Genomic DNA, 18,290 nt, shown 5'->3' on the forward strand with positions numbered 1-18,290 from the left:
GTCTCCAGAAAAGAGTCTGGAAGAATGAATTAGGAGTCTAGTTAGATGACAAAGCTACCAACATTGTTGATTTTGACAATGCCCTACTTTCAGTATTTGTTTTGTCTACTTTCCCTTGCAGATTTAAGATCTCCCTTTTTGTTGCCATTTTTTTTTTGTCATAACTTCTTGTGAATTTGTTTAGGTATCCTGATGACATGTTTTGGACATGCTGCTACCCTCAAACATCCATCCACCCAAGGTTAAGGAACTGCTTCATTCTCAGGCTTAAAAGTATGAAAATATTTAGTTTCATTTCCAATTTTAAGTACACTGCCTGAGAAATTTTCTAAGTAAATAGTTGAATGAGTAATTTCTTCTTACCTCGTTACTTCTTTTTTTTTTTCTGGGCCAGCTTACTACATGTATTTGGCATATAATCAGCAAATGTAAATAGATGTAAAATTTAAAATTTTACATCTAAGATTACACAGAGTGAGAAAAATATTTTAAATGGCAAATAAAATTCCAGATTTTCTAGAGTTTACCATATCATCATTAATGATACAGGGGCATTTTCCTAGATGTATATACATGTGTATAAATATAAATAGCTAAGTATGAATATATTATTATCAACTTAGGACAAATATATTCAAACATTTAATGAACTTTCTTGAGTCTATATTTCGCTATTCATTTTCTGCTTATAAATTCAGATGTATGTTAATTTGACTTAACAGAACACAAAAAACATAATTCTGTACCATGCAATGAGATCTGAATACTATAATGAAAATAGCAACTATAATAACTTTTGCTCATTGTAGTCACTATGTTAACTTTAAGTAGGAACAGTACTATCAATACTTAAACTCTGACATCAGAAAACTTTTTAGTTTATAAAAACTTGGATTACAAGTAAAAGGCATAAAACGTCAATGGTGTATTATAGATGATTGTTTCTGATAACGTTGTATAAGCACGGAAGTTGTTTTTAGCCTATAAACAATGTACAATTATTTTTAACAACTACCAAAACAAAATGACACTGGGAGTACTCAAACATATTTTCTCTAGGAATAAAGATTGTTGGTTTTACTCTAAGAAATGAAAGCAAATTCAAGATCCTATTTGCACTCTGACACCACCATTTTCTTACCAAAATTGCAGCTGACACTCTCGCCATCTTACGGAATATATGTTCCCTGGAGAGATCGGCCTGAGCTCCTGCAGTTTACAGTTCCAGGAATATGCTGTAGCTGCTTAAACTGAATACAATGCCTTGATAACTCAAATGGTTAGAAATACAGCACCTTTTCCTTTTCCCTGTAAAATAATATGCTCCCTACCTGGAGAATGTTTAGAAGAAAGTAATATTAAAAATTGGAAACTTAGGCTCTGGCTGGTGTGACTTAGGTGGTTGCAGCATCATCCCCTAGACAGAAAGGTTGCGGGTTCAATTCCCGATCAGGCACATACCCAGGCCGTGGGTTTGATCCATGGTTAGAGTGCTAGGAGAAGGCAACTTACTGATGTTTCTCACTCTCTCCCCTCCCCCTTTTCCTTCTCTCTAAAAGCAATGAAAACATGTCCTTCAGTAAAAATTTTTTAGAAATTGGAAATGTAGGTCATAACCTTCTCTAAACCTCTAGCCAAACCAGGTATGCCTGTATAGGCTTTTGGCTCTAGGCAAATATCAATGGACTCCTGTGTACAGACAAAAGAAAACTGTATCTTTTTCCAAGGATAAATTAGAAAGCTTTTCTCTGTGAATTAATGATAATATAATCCTATGCCCTGCAAATCAGTAAAATGGATTTTACTAAATAAACTAATGTAACTATCAAAAGTTAAATAAAAAAGAGAGCCCTGGCTGGTGTAGTTCAGTAGGCTGAGCATGGGCCTGGGCCAAGGGGTTGGTTGCCGGTTTGATTCCCAGTCGGGACACAGGTCTGGGTTGCAGGCCAGGTCCCCAGTAGGGGGCACACCAGAGACTACCACACATTGATGTTTCCTTCCCTCTCTTTCTCATTCCCCCTCCCTCTCTCTAAAAATAAATAAATAAAATCTTTTAAAAAGAATAAAAAACAAAGGCAGACTGAAATTAATAATTTAGACTCAAATCACAAAATATGCCTACTTTAATATTCATTATTAGGTTTAATGTCTGTTACAGAGACTTTCATAGAGCAGTGATATGGTTAAATATACCAATCTGAGACAAATTTTAAGTGTCATAGACTAAACCACTGAACAGTATACTCAAGGGGTAAACACCTGTCCCAATTATCCTTCTCATTAATGAGAATAAAGTACATACTGATATTGGGTTAAGATATATTAATGCAAACTTTGTCTTATAATAGGGTATGCTTATCAAGCAGACTTGTACTAACACAAAATCAAATTGTGGACTGAATAACAGAAACTACAATTCCTCCAACACATGCAAGATTTGCAATCCTCAGTCTCAGATAAATGTAATTAGAGAAACCCATCTCCTCAGGCTGAAGGCTTTCTACGTACTTGTGCTGATTTGACCTTCAGTAGAGCACTATACAGAGAGCTTCCTCTTTAGTGCTTTGTGTTATAAAAGTGAACGCATAGTTGCTTTATACCTTGCTGTTTCTGTTTTTTTCCTTGCCTTTATGCCCTGTTCAAGTTTCCTTCTTTGGTGGTTTCTCTAGCTGAATGAATTTTGAGAGGGGCCTAACCCACTATGTCTGCCTTCTACCCTGGGGCATCTACCCTTCCTTTTCAGCTGTTCAGTCTTCCTTAGGACTCAAAACTGCACCAAGAACCCGCCAGAAAACTAAGAGGCAAGAGAGCTACAGATTGAATAAAGCTTACTTGTTGTTATTTGCTGACTCATTAAAAAAAATTCATTTCCAGTATGTAACATTTCTTATAAAGTAAGCTAATTTTTTCAGCCCTTTCAGAACTTCATTTCAAAGGTTTTGACTGTACAAATGGGGAAGATAGATGGTAATTCATGATAAAAAAAAAACTAAAGGGAAATTTAAGTTTGGTTCAGCTAATCCTGAATAACTTGAAAACCAGTAATTCAAACTCTCAGAACTAGTTGATACAAATGAAAGATTGTTTAGTAAATCAATCTATTTGATAATTTGCCAACACATTAATTAGCTGTATTAGAATATAAATACAGAAAACACAAGAAAATGAGCCAAATGTAAGAGGGAAAACAGTTTTCAGGGGTAGGAAAAAAGACTACGTTGCTAATGGGGAATGTCTACAAAAAGGAGCATATTTTACCTGTCACCATCTTGTGAGAATCGCCCTTGTAAATCCTCTTTACTCCACTGTCCTTTGTCTTTCCCTTGCTCAGGCGTATCTTGTGGTTTTTCCTCATCTCCCGATTCTCTGTTTTTCTCATTGGACATTTTTGTAACCTCTTTCCCTTTCTCATTCTCATCAATCCTTTCTTGCTTTACCTCTTCCTCCTCATGAACTAGCTCTTCATGCTCATTCCCTTCTTTCCCTCCCTCTGCTACTCCCTTTGGCCTTTGAAAGCAACAGAAACCGAAGGAAGGCATGCAAATAAACACAAAGAAGAAAAAGTAAGAAAAATATGCATACAAAATTAAACAGAAAGGAAATAAAAACTACTAAAACATAAATAAAAATTACAAATTCTAAATATTGAAACTTTTTCCCAGTATACCAGAGAAGCACTTGTTGTAAGTAACACTTCATCTTAATTGTTTTTAAATCACATTTTCCCATTATAGAATTGCATAGAAAAAAGTTGTGGTTTCTTCATTATAGATTTTTTTTTGATACTTACAAGTAAAAAAATAATTTAACTCACATGCCCATAAAATCTATAGGTCTGGTGATAAATGCAAATTATACAGGCATATATATATAACATTAATAAATTTTGAGGAGCTGAGGACTTTTTCCATGTATTTATAAGAGTTTCAAGAGGATAAGGAACAACCTACTAAAAAAATAATATTCTTATATTTTCTGAATCACTGAAATATATTCAGGTAGGAAAAAACCCCTCCAAATATTATTTTCCATATTTCTTAGAATATTACAAAATTCAAGTCTTCACAAAACTGTCACTTTAACCTCAACAAATGTATAACAATTACTTTTTTAAGAAGACAGAAAATAACTAATGACATTAACTCAAGTACTCTAGGAAGAAAATTGTTGTAAGTGCTATAAAATTTGCCTATGCAAGAAGTTTGAAAGGACCAAAACAAAATATAAAATAATACCTACAGAGGTTCTTACTGCCTTAATGACAAACACTAACCTTTAGAAATAGAGAATATTATGTTTATGCAAAGAAAAAGGAAGACCTCCTGATACATACTTAGAAGAGCTTCCTGCACAAGTCCCCCTACTCACCTGATTTTCTTGTTTCCTCTTGGCCGCTCTGATTGGACAGACATGTAGCTTGTGCTGCTGAAACGAGAAGCACTACTAGTCCTTGAAACCGCAGATATATCACTTACATCACTGTCCGAAGATTTAGTGGAAATATTATCTGCCCCTCTATGAGGATCCCATCCTGATCGATACTGTTAACACAGATTGACAAATACGCAGAAGTTGTCAGTATTACCACACAAAGCAATTATTCGCTTCTCCTATTTCAGTACTTTATTGTCCACAGAGGATACTGCAAAACCCCACTCAGTTGCATATAAAACAAAAGTGAATGTCAATTATCCTAAAAGAAAAATTCAATTTATATAAAACCTTTTTTTTAGCAAAGGCAATTAGAGCATTTTCCCCACACCCCAATGAGGGCCATTAAAATAGTTTCACAACAGCAATGGCCTCAGGGAAGAACATTTAGGTAAAATCTGGGAAATAAACATTTGGCTTAATGTTAGGAAGTAGCATATTTTTATTTCTGAATAAAATTTGAAAAAAAAGTTACAGTAAACTTGCCATTGTAACATAAAAATCAATTTTGGTAGCCATCAATTTCCTCTTTAATCCATTATGCTTCACTGAAAACCTAGAGATAATATAAAATCTAATTATAAAACACTAACTTTTTTTAAAGAAAAGCCAAGAGAAAAAGAGAAAGTTTAATTTTTGAATGATTGCTGGAATTTTGATGAATCCTAGAAATACTAGAAAATGTCATTATTATTCATTCAATTCAAATCTCCTGGAATTGAAATGATTAGACAGTTATCTGGGACAGCCAGGGTGTAGGGTGCTCTGGATGTTCAAATATTCTGGTGAGTCTAAAACCATCATAAATGCTTTATGTTAATTACATTGGGATGAAAAAAATAATGGGGTCTGGAAAACCTGGAGTAAGGAAACCTCTTACTAGTGAGTAAAATTAAGGAAATTATTTAACCTTTAAAACCCTGTTTATAAACTAACAGGAATAATATCTTCTTTGCAGGGTTGTTTTCAAAGTTAGAAATACAGTCGACCCTTGAACAACATGGAAGTTAGAAGACTTGACTATCCCCATCCCTCACCCCGGAAGCAGTTGAAAATCATCATATAACTTCTGACTCCTTCAAAACTTAACTACTGACAGCCTACTGTTTACTGGAAGCCATATTGGTTACGTTAACAGTTGATTTACACATACTTTGTTAAATGTACTATATATGTATTCTTACAGGAAAGCTAGAGAAAATAAATTGTTAAGAAAATAATAAGAGAGGCCCTGGCTGGTGTGGCTCAGTGGATTGAGTGCTGGCCTGCGAACCAAAATGTCACTGGTTTGATTCCTGGTCAGGGCACATGCCTGGGTTGCAGGCCAATTGATGTATGTCTCACACAACAATGTTTCTGTCTCTCTCTCTTTCTCCCTCCTTTCCCCTCTCTCTATAAGTAAATGGATGAAATCTTAAATAAAATAAAATAATATTAAAAAAAAGAAAGAAAATAATGAGAGAATACTTTACCGTACTTACGGAAACAAAACAAAACAAAGCATGTATGAGTGGACTCTGCACAGTTCAAACCAGTGTTGTTCGAGGGTCGAATGTAATAATACATGCCTGGCATCGGACACATGTAAAAAAATTCAGCCAGTGTTCTTATGTTCCTGGTAGCTATTACTGGGTTAAGAGAATATCTGCTAACAGATTTTTCTTTAATTATGTACATTTCAAACATAATACTGAAACATCCTTATCTGTCAATTTTGTAACAGAGATTTCTCTAATTATAGATTGTGGTAGATTTCACAAAGCCTTAGAACATTATTATCTCACAGAAACCATTCACTGTGACTTGAAGAATCAATAAACAGGTCTGCAGGAATAACAATTCACTACAAGTGTTAGATATAAACATTTTGGCTAAGATCAAATGAATTGTAGTACGGCGTAGTATAAACTTTACGTCAGATTTGAACCATGTGTTTTTTTTTCTCTGCAATCTTCCAGTATCTAGTTATATAATTTTGAATTAACAACTGATGCTTTTCTTCAAATGTAAGATAAAGGGATTATTTCTAAGGCTTCATGAAATTTTAATAATGAAATTCTTAATTTAGAAACATACATTCAAATTAGGTAAAAAATTGGCCTATCTTAGTCCACTTTAACTGTCCATTTTGTTAAATAAATTCTCAATTAACACAAAGAATGTAATTAAATTTTTCAAAAAAAAAAATACTGCTTCCCCCCGCTAGGAACTATCTGTGTAACTGGAACTCCCATGTTTTATTTTAAAAGGAAGATTATTTATTTACGGTGGATTTATTTGGAGAGCATTTCGTCAACGACATTCTTTTTCAAACTAAAAAAAAATGTTAATATTTGAAAAATTTACACTTTAACTGCAAATGTCCTCAGCCACTGCCAGCCATTGTCTGACAGCATTCCAATGGGTGGGCCAACGTTCTCTCTGTTAATATATACACACACTGTGTATGTGTTTTCATCAAATGCATTAACAGTAAACTTGATCTCAAGTTCAGACATAAACGGAAGTCTTTCTTTTTATTTATATAGTTTTTTAAACATTTCATTTATATGAAAAGTAAATGTTTTAAGAAAATTTTCAAAACTACTAACCTGTTCAACAGATACTATACTGTATTGGGGGACTTCATCTTTCCCATTCTTAGTATTTATATTAAAAAAGAAAATCAGTCTGACATATCTTTTAAAATAATTTAACATTGAATAGATAAGCAGTGTTGGTATTACATTTTTTTTCTTTGCACCAGTTTTGGTATTATATCTTTTTCTTTGCTTTAGTTCACAGGATTATTATATCATCTAAATTCAAATGAAAAAATCCTAAATTTTAACTCGAGGAGGTAGTAAGGGAAATATTATAATCACTATGAGCACGTGCTCTGAAGTGAGACTGAATCAGTGGTCTGCATCCTGGCTACATTAGTTATTAGGTATATGATCTCGGGATAATTGTTTCTATGATTCCAGTTTCTTACATGTTACGAAGCAGATAACAATCATACCCATCTTGATGCAAGATCTAGGCTTGATGCAAGAATTAAATAAGACAATGTGTGCAAAGCACTTAGGACAATATCTAACACACAAGTATTTTATAAATGACAAATGATGATAATGGTGATGATTATGATTACATAGTAGCCAAATACTGGCTTAGTATCAATTCTAGAATGTCTTTAACAAAAGAAGTATTGGGTAAAAGTACCCAAAAATAAATTTATTACTTTAAGATTGCTCTAAGCTACAATAAAAATATAACTATTTCTACTTAAATGAAAAAGATTTGTCTCAGAAAGTATTTGTATAAAGCAAAATTTAAATATTAAATTGAACTTGTTCAATAACTCCCAGTGTGTCCTTGGGCCTCACCATTCACATCCCATCCCCTACAGGTGACATATGTTTGGGAATTACTCATTCCCAACTTCGGGATGAGGAAGAGCTTTACCTCAGCAGGAGATAAATGACACTTCTTGGCTGACACAGATGCTTTATTTTACGTTTTTCTCTCTGTTATTTTATCCTGATATGCAAGGCCACCTGGTACCTCTGTATCCCTTTTCTCCCAGAATAGTTCCTGACCCATTTGTTCTGAGTCCTAACTGCTTGCTCAACTTCTGAATTTCAGTAGTTAGGATCTGACTTTGCATCCTCTGGCCTTTGTCTTTCTACGTCCTGATGCTTCAGTTCACAGGTGCACAGAGGCCGCTCTAAGACTTAGGAATTTTCTAAAACGCACATGGTGTACATTGAACGTATCTTTGGCTAAGACCTCTCATATAATCTAGTTTGCTAGGTACACAAAATTTAAGGAAAGAAAAGATTCCAGATACTATAGTTTAATGGCTTTTACATAACTTATCATACAATACCTCTTGTTATAGAGGTGTGTGTATGTGTGTGTGTAAGAATGTCCATGTTTAATTTTCGAACTCTCTATGGGAATAAAAGCTCCTAAAGTTCAGGAGAGCATCTTCCTTATCTTTAGGTGGTAAAAGCTCTCTTACCACCTAAAAGTCCGAGACTTAATTTAACTGAAAATCAGGTTTAGCCTTTGAACCAGTAAGATAAGGATAAATCCCATTTTAAGGATTATTGTGAGGAGAGAGAGAAATGACTCAAAATACCTATGAGTGTGCTTAGCACACAGCAGTGCCTAAAAAGTAGGCCATTAAATAAAGACAGAGTGAAAAATTCATGAAAAGGAAAAATGCAAACTAGTTTCAAAATGTCTAGTTTGATGAAGGTTCTGCTACCTATTCCGGGCTTGCACCAGCTGCATTTCTCTGGGTGCTTCTAAGTAACGAAGCGTGTTTACCTTTGGAATACAGCTCAGGTTTCCATAACACACAGACACACGAGCAACAGAATGAGATATATGGAAAGTGAGAAACAATAACAACAATATTTTATACATAAAGCTTTAGAGCTTATTTTAAATATATTTAGAATATAACACTTTCATATATACAATTCACAAAAAGCCCAGAAATCAAAGTAATAAATGACCTAACACTGGAGTTTACTTTTAAAATGGTTCAATTTTTTTTTGCTTTTCTTAAATGTGTTTTTTGCTTGTCCTAAAATATAATAAACGAAAACTGAGATAGAAGCAGCTAAATTCTTATTATACCAGGGTAATGGGTTATAAATGTACGTTCATTTATTTAGGCAATAGCGTTGTCTTGGCACTGCACAATAAACAGTGTTTTAAAGAGTTAGCATGTATTAGTTTACAGCTGACGGATGAGCAATGAACAATATGTTTGTAGTTCTCGTTAATGGAAAAAAAGGAAAGATTTATTGCACAGGATTACGTGATCCCAGCTGAAAATTGTGCTCTGGTTGGAGATCATTAAAATCTTGTAAGAGAGTGAGGAAGCTTTTCCCGACAACATTTTGATGTTTCGTACATTACTATTAAGGAGATCATGAACTAGAAAAATTTACAGGAAATTATTCTTCTTCAGGATGTTCCAGACGCTAAGGAGTTTCTAAGTGCCTGGGAAAAGTTCATGTTCTCCCTATTTACCTAACATTACTGGAAAGTAACAGCCTATCTGCAAAGCTCTACTGAAAGTTTTAATTAAAATTTTAGAATAATATTCCTGAGAAAAAAAGGATATTCAAATTTCTAAATGAAATTTTAATTTTCTCCAGTATACTCATTTAAAGTTTTTAATGAGGTTATTTGCTAGTGATTTCTCTACAGCATCTCAGGTTGTGTGAACTTTCTCAGACAAAACATGTGGGTGGAATTATAAGAGTTCCCTGAAGCATTTCTAGTCTTCAGTTTAATAAATCTCACTAGAACACTGCAGTTTGCTGTCTAAAGCTCTAGTTCAAGAATTGATTATTACAAAAGACTGGACTGTAAGAAAGTCTGGGTTTGAAGAAAAACAAGTTTTATATCATCAAGAAGACTCGTAGGACTATTCATATCATATTCAGAGAGAAAACACAGTGAACAGATCAAAAGGAGGGGAAACAATTAGGGCAAACACAATCTTTGGAAGAGAAAGGGGAGGCTGAAGTTCTGGGCAGGGCTTAGACTCTTCAGCGTGGGCGCGGTACACAGAGGAGGTAGCACAGAGCAGAGGGAGTCTCGGTGCTGCGGTCAGGTACAGAAGTCATGCGAACGAGATGGTCTCCTCTTTCTGACACCCTATTTTTACCGCATATCACAATTCAAGAGAAGAGCTGTTGTCTGTTGCTAGACCCACAACTGTGGATACTCTCTCTGATGAGTTACTTCCAGGTGATTTTCTTCTCTGTCTTAGCCAAGGCTCTTACCACTATCTGGTCTGAATGCCGGCTGCAGTGTGCAAAACTCTGTCGGTCAGGGATTATTCTGTTTAGCTAGGTCTCCTAAAGAAGGTATTGTGGGATAAGTCTCTGCTTGGGAGAGAGAAGACAGGAAAGGCCATGGAATATTGAGGGCTAATTTAAGGTTTAGCCTTATAAACAATATTCTTCAAAATGAAATCCCAGCTAGAAAAATCCTTCTTAATTCCTTCAAGGAGAATTAATCACTACCTTGAGTGTCCCTAAACTAATTTATTCATGTCTTTCTTAGAGTTTTATCATATATCTGCTTCCTGTCTGTCTCTCCATCCATCCATCCATCTTCTATCCATCCATCCTGCTAGATTATAAACTCCCTGAGGATAATTGTTGTCTTATTTATTTTATATTCCCGTTATCCAGATCAGTGTCTGGCATGTAGTAGGAACTCAATAAAAATGAACGGAATGCTTATTTTATCTGGGCTACATACTGGGTATTATCTCCAGTATTAAGTATCAAACAAGAGCATAAAACACTGTGATGGTAGCTGAATAGTTTAGTCACCTAATTCTTTCACTCTCCACAGGGGGTGTTGTCAGTGGTGTGCTAGTGTAGGTTTAACACCCAGCTATCCAAGGGGGAAAAACTCGGATTTATAGTTTGCTGATTTCTGAGGAATAAATACTCCATTACGGCTGATTTCAATTTACCACGTGGTCAGTGAACAGAGCTGATGCACGCCACCAGGTGAGGGGTTTAGGAATACGCTCATTGTCTGTAGGACTCACTCAGACTCCTAAGGACAGAAACAATGAGTAAAAGACAATAATATATCAGATCTGTAAATTAGTCATCCAGAGAAATCTTGTGACAGGTGAACCAGCAAGAACAGCTTAAGGTAAAAATCCACAATTGCAGAAAGGGTAGACATTAGCCTAGAGGCCAACACTTTTGTCTCTTGGTCTGAAGGAAATTTATAAGGTTAATTATTTTTCCTGGAGAATTTTAGAGGAAGAATTCTTACTAGTAATCAATTATGACTTTCCCAAAGGCTTGGCTCAGTGGGAACTCTGTGCCTACTATTAACAAGCTGCTCCTTGAGAAATGTCATCCTTTATTTATTTCCATGGATTTCTCAGAATTTTCAGAGAAGGAAATGTGAGTTTTGCAATGAAACTCACATTTTCCAGGCTTAGAGATCTAGCTCACACTTTTGCCTTTAACAAATGTGTTTACCACTTTCCTCATCAGAATCCACAACTTTTCACTTACTCTATTCTATTATTTACTGCAACTGTTCTCAAAAACAAACAAAAAACACCAATAGTATCATATGTTACTGGACAGTAGTGTCTTTTTAGTTTTCTTCTTTCTTCATTTTGCCAGTACAGCTAACGTTGCTGAAGTCCTCTCTCTGCCTGAAACTTTTCCACAATGGCTTCTCAGGTTCTGCCATTCACAGTTTCTCCCCTGTCACCCTGACTACCTCTCTTAATCTCCTTTGCAGGCTTCACTTCCTCTAACTTGATTTTACATCATATCTTCCAAAGATTTTAATCTTTAGTCCTGTTTTCTTTTCACTACACAAATTCCCCCAGCGTGATCTAATCCAACATCTATCCATTTTAACTACCAGGTAATGACCCGTAAATCCTTATCTTTTGCCCTCACCTTCTCCCAAGCTTTAGACCTGTGTTTACTGATTCTAGCAGAACATCTCCCATGGGTTATTTTGCTGGGACATCAAATGCAAAGTGGCCAAACCAAATTTATTCTCTTCCACCCCAGGCTAGCTGTTTTTATATTGCCTATGTCCCTGCATTATCTAACAGGCTCAGTATCCACCTAAAACTTAGAAAATCTGTGAGTTATATTTGACTTCCCCTCCAGTATTCTATACTCTATTCAGTTCAGAAATATCGCACACTCATTTTAGAGAAACAAATATCTTAATTTTTAGTCATCTGGGACTGTTGAATGGGTTCTTGGTCTTTCATGCTGGTGGTAATCAGAGTTTATTACACTTATTTATTTGTTGCAGTTGCTTCTGAATGCCTACTAATATTCTTTCTCTCTGTTTGCTCTTTATAAAAAAAAAAATCCAGACTTATTTTGGTGGTTTATCAAACAACAACAACAACAAAACAAAACCACTTCAGGATCTCTTGTGTAACTAGAGTGATCATTTGACCTGAGTCTGGCCTCTGAGATATAAGCAGACGCCTAGGGGGAGGGGCTTGGAGAGAGCAATTACTCTTCTCAGTACAGAGGGCTGACTCATCTGGTATCGCCCTTTGCCTTTCCCTCCTGGCTTTTCTTTGGCGTTGGAATTTAAACCTGAGCTCAGGGCTGCAGGAGTCATTCTGTGACAATGGGGATGAACATCTTACTCTAACAACAGGGAGCAAGAACACTCGCTCTAAGCACAAGGAGTAGTACCAGCTGAGACTGCTGTTTACACCCCTTGTTTGTGAAAATATAATCTTTATTTATTCAGATAATTTTATAGGGATGTTTTGTTACAAATATCTGAATGTAAACTTGAATGATATGCCACTCACTCTGTTCTGTGTCAGAAAAATATTTTCTGTTCTTGTGGTATAAAGGAACATTCTTTAACCAGTAATATTGTTGAAAACCATAATACAGACATCTGATTTTAATGGTAAGAGGCAGTGCATCATAATGACCATGGAATAGAGAGTTGAAAGCTATAAATGTGTAACTGCTGTCCCACTTACGGGTAGCTACGTGCTCTTGGTGAGTCTCTTCTCTGGGCTTAATGTAAGTTTGAAAGGAGATCACAGGTCTTGAGACATAGTAAATATTTATCATGATAACAATTTAGACATAGTCCATGATAAAATGAGAGAAGCTCTAGATTGTGATTCTCAATTTTCCTCATCATTTGGCTATAATCTCAAACATTTTATCTTGACTCAAAAAAAGCTATGAAAACTTTGTAAGTTCCTAATTCCTTATCCCATTCAAAGAATAAGTCATTGTTTTCTGACACCAGATTTGCTGATTTACTTTTCTTATTTGGGATAATACCAAACCTAACTTGGAAATTTTTTATTCTTAAAGCTGTTAACTTACATTAGGTTTTATAATTATATTTATAGTTGGCATCAAGAAAAGTTAAACCAATGAATGTAACAATCCATGACCATAACACTAATAATTATTAAAATTTCAATAATTGTTATAGTCTACAAACAACTTTCAGATATTTTCTATATCATTTTTCTCAATATCTAAGACAACTGTTATCTTTAAATTTATAGATAATATATTAACACAGACATTTATTAATTTAGATGTATCTATATAACTTGAATAATTGTTTCTTTTTTAACAGCTTTAGTATTAGGTTCATTTTTAAAAATTTATTTAATTTTTAAATTAGTTTACTTTCACTATTATTATATATTGGTTTTGGGTGTTAAGACTCATTTTTAGGCCCTTAATTACTCCTGAAATCTCTGCTTCGGTCAAGAAGTATTCCCAAAGTCGGTTCTTCTCAGACCCTTTGTACTGATTAGTATTGCATCCTGATCCATAACATTTCATTCACACCCAAGCTCAGCAGGAGCAGAACTGACTGTCTCCTACTAGTCCAAACCAATGAGCCCTTTATTTCTCCAGAAGAGAGGAGTCATTGTTAAAACACTTATGCCCTTATTATGACTAAAAGCTTCCCCAAGCCCTCAGATTAGAAACCTATGAAATCTACCTAGAATTAAGAAATACCATAAAGAAACTCTCCTTACCCATAAGAATTCCTGATACTTGGTCTTTTATAAATACCTTTAATACTATGTGGCTTGTCACATGATCTTTGTATTTTCAGACAACACTTATATCTTTTATTAGGATATAGGTAGAGATATTACAGATATTATTACAGATATTGAGTGACAAGCTAGCATTCAAAACGTAGACTCCAGGTCCTGGGAATCTGAAGCAGGTAGAGACACAACAAAAATTAATGGATTGGGAATATAAAGTGGGGCTCCCTTTCAAAAAATAATGCTTTAGAAAATAACAGAATAACTCAAGGCTTTATTACCAGTGTTGAAAAACTGTAAAGGGCCTGAGAGTTGCAATGACCCATCAAATTCAGGACAGGGCAGACATCTGGACCAGGCCCCCTACTCTCATTCCTCGCGGGAGAAGAGAGAGCAGCATCACATGGGTTTGCATTTAAACCATTTGGGATGGAGACAAGAGTCAAAACATGGCAAGGAATAACAATTAGGTCTTGTTTGGACCATAGCAATAGCCTCTAAGTGGGACTCCTGGTCTTTAATCTGCTTTTCAAATGCATCTTAAGTACACCATTAAAGTTATCTTCTAAAAGCACAAATTTGTCATACTGGTGAGTTCTTTAAAGCCCGGGAGTGTAAAAAGGAACATTCTAGATTTTTAACTGAGAGATTTAAAGCCCTCCGCAATCTCGTCCCAGCCAACTTCCCATTGGTATCTCCTAATAAGTATCTCAGTTTGTTCTACATTTCCATTCTAAAGAACTACTAGCTAGCTGTTCCTTAAACATGGCTTGTGCTCATATGCTTCTATTACTTTGCTTAAGATCTCCCTTCCCTCTGCCTGACCTTTCCTTTGCCTTATGCATTATTCTACAATGTATTCACAGATTTCTCCAGGCAAAAAGAATACTTCTCTTCTTACTCTTCCTTTGCAGCATTTACTTTTATTACATCAGTAACACAGGCTATTTTGTATGAGCATTGCTTATGTATGTGTCTTCCTAATTTGATTATGAAATCCTAGACCGGAAGAATTATCCCTCCCTTCTTCCTTTCTTTTCATTCTCTCTTTCTTCTTTTTTCCTTTTCTACATCCTTTCCTTTATTACTTCCTCATTCACTCAGTCCTTTGTTGTACTGTTTTTCATTTGATAGTTTCTCTGGCATTTTTTTTCTTTTAATGTTGCAGAACCAGAATTTAGAATTAATAGTTGATCAGCTTCAGAGACACCCCAGGTATGCAGTTCTGAGTTGTAGCAAAGAGAAAATTACTAAATGTCCCCTGAGGTTACAAACTGTGTTCAGATACACAAAAGAGGACTCATGTAACCGCCCTTAAAAAAAAAGCCGAAGAATGTTATTTGATGCTGAAGCTCGCCACTGAGTCATTAAAAAAAATCACAATATTTTACAGGTGAAAGTGACATCCTTATTGTCTTCCTCATTTTATAATGAGAAAACTGGGAGTCAGATAAGTGAATTGACTAAACCTATACAAATTGTTAATATAAAAGTCTATTTCTTTTCATTTAAAGAATTTTTGTGAGTTATAATTTCACTTTTAACGGTCTACTAGGCAAGCATGTTCAGAACCTAAGTCATTTCTTTTAAAAATATTCACATATTGTTCTAGCTGGTGTGGCTCAGTCGATTGAGTGCCAGCCTGCAAACCAAAGGGTCGCTGGTTCAATTCCCAGTCAGGGCACAAGCCTGGGTTGCAGGCAGGTCCCCAGTGCAGGGCGCGCAAGAGGCAACCACACATTGATGTTTCTCTCCCTTTCTCCCTCCCTTCCCCTCTCTCTAAAAATAAATAAACAAAATATTTTTAAAAATATCCACATGTTGTTTTTTCTTTAAATAGATACTTTAAAATAAAGATTTTATTTCCTTTCTGGAATTTCTAAAATTCTATCTAAAATGGCATGTATAATCAGAATATAAAAATAGCATGAAAATAACATAAGTTGGATAAATTTTGAACAAGTAAAATTTTAAAATGATAAAAATACGTATTACATAAACTAACTTGGATGATAAGGTGTATTATGTCCTATTGAACTAACCCTTTTATATTCAATTTAAAATTCAGGTAATCTTTTATTTACTTAGTTTGGGGGTAGGGACATATGGAAATGAGCCTAAGTTAAGAAGTAACATGTTCTTACATGACTGGCCCCTGCAGACCGTTAGCCTTGCTGTGCATATTCCTAGTCATGAAAATGACCTGGAAAGGCCGATACTGAAATCATAGCCGTTTTCCTTGTTACTCAGGACGTTGTATGGAACTGGTGAGTTTTGGTTCGTCCATCAGAATGGAATTCCTCTGTCAGCTTTTTTTATTACCCCCATCTCATATGTTATAATAAATAATAAAAATGACTGCCATTATTGGGCACTCCGGTGTGCCAGGCGAAGTTCCATACCCTTTTACGACAATATTGCTACCTCCTGAATTTATCACCAGCCAAAAGTTCCTTTTTTCATATGAGGTCTATTTCAAGGTTAGCTATATTATTTCCAGACTGAAGTATTATTTTACAATCTCCAAAACTGATGAGATAGGAATTATCAAAATTCCATGTTTAGGAAAACATTAGTAAATTTATTTTGTTAATAAGTAACATCTGTAATCTTTCCGGTTGAAGAAAAATCACAACAAATTTTTCTGCTCATGAACAAAGCTATCACATAATGAAAGTGCGGATATGTTCAAATTACAATTAGCCAAACTAAATAGAAATTATTGATGTAGATGGCTCCACACTGTCCTAGTTAAATAATTGGGCTCATTGACTAAAGGTTTTGACTTGTGTTGATTCAAACTTAGCTACCAATTATTTCATGAAAGCAATGGGCAAACATATTATGAATACAAATTTATTCTCTAAATCATAATTATCATGCCATAAGTTAATTTTAAAATGTACAGATTCAATCATTTATGAGAATACATCCAGTTGGGAGTCTGACATTGATCGGACCTTTCTGAATCAATGAATAAAAAACAGTATTAGATGAAGGAAATGAAACGCAGAAAATCTAGTTCAAACCTAATTTTAAAGACTAAACTATGAGATTAAACGATTTGCTTAATTAATGATGAGGCCGCCTAAAATCCAAGTGTTAACAGTAATTTTTTTCAATGCAGCCTTCAAAGTACCATGTATTAGTGTAGCACTTTACAGATTACAGGGTTCCCTCAATTTGTACTCAGAAAAAAGTTGGGCTGTAAAGAACTATTGAGCAATTTACACAAAGTCTTACCACCTAAGTGCTAGAATCAAAATTAGAACCCAAATCTTCCCATTATTTCTCAGTATTCTATTATGATTAACTCCAGACAGAAACCAATAATCACATGCCCACTAGAAAGTCTGCTTTTGACTCTTATGCATGCTTTCCCTCACAGCTTCCATCTTGTTCTTATCTTGGCACGAAATGCTTAGTATTCACCTGCTCTAAAACCTTTTCCCAACGTCTGCCCTACCCTGTCATTCTGACATCGATGTCAACATTCATTCGCACACACAAAAATCCATTGAGTGCTTGTTATAGCTAAGGCAAAATGCTTGCCACTGGAGAGACTACAAAGATATAAAATATAAAATAAAATATAGTCCCCATTCTCAAGAAGTACCTACTAAGAACTAAGTAAATAATCACCATGTAAGACAGAATATATGTATTTTAGTAGGTCATACATGCTATAGGTTCAGAAAGTCTATAAGTTTGCACATTCCCAATGCTTTGAATATTCTTATATTTGTACTTTTTATACGTCTATACTTAATCCTTTTAGATTATATGAAATTTGAGTTGGAAAGAGTGCTTCTGCCCTATTTATCCTATCATCTCCCTCCCTTATTTCCCATATCCTCCCTGATTCTATAAAACAAGATCTCGCTCCCCTTGGTAACCAATATACTTCACCCCATGTATCCGCTGTATTCTAGCTGTTAGCAAGCCAGTAACTCTGGATGCTTGGTGAAAGCAAAGATGAATGCACACATTCCTTTTTTGCTGGAGGTAAAACAAAATGTTTCTTCTGTGTGTTCTCAGGCAATAATACAGGCAGAAACGGCTGCTTCCAGCCACAGAAGCTATTGTCCATTGACTGGCCCTTTAGCAGCAGGTGGCTGAATGCAACTTTAAAATTCTTCTTTTGTCAACTTCTAGTAACATATTTACTAAAAGCAGCCATTCTGCAGCCTTTAAAGAGGTAATTGAGGTAAAACTGGGTCATGTGCATTAAACCAATACAACTGGTGTCCTTATAAGAAGAGGAAATGCGGACACAGACACA

At 35.1% G+C, this 18,290-nt stretch overlaps 1 protein-coding gene across 34 annotated transcripts in view; it reads right to left on the reverse strand.

Moving 5' to 3' along the window:
* Positions 1 to 18,290, reverse strand: part of RIMS2 (regulating synaptic membrane exocytosis 2) — a 453,335-nt gene that overhangs the window by 103,792 nt on the left and 331,253 nt on the right. For 13 of the 34 annotated variants that reach the window (XM_053929817.2, XM_053929790.2, XM_053929794.2 and 10 more), the window contains one exon: positions 4,369 to 4,541. The exons of 16 other annotated variants lie outside the window; for them this stretch is intronic. In XM_053929817.2, the coding sequence (XP_053785792.1) occupies positions 4,369 to 4,541 (173 nt within the window). Of the gene's footprint in view, positions 1 to 3,258; positions 3,508 to 4,368; positions 4,542 to 18,290 lie in introns of all 34 variants that reach the window. 5 more of the 34 variants (XM_045181563.3, XM_053929800.2, XM_053929798.2 and 2 more) reach the window with 1 other exon arrangement.

The sequence above is a fragment of the Desmodus rotundus genome, chromosome 8 (assembly GCF_022682495.2).
Source record: "Desmodus rotundus isolate HL8 chromosome 8, HLdesRot8A.1, whole genome shotgun sequence".
Classification (NCBI taxonomy): Eukaryota; Metazoa; Chordata; class Mammalia; order Chiroptera; family Phyllostomidae; genus Desmodus; species Desmodus rotundus.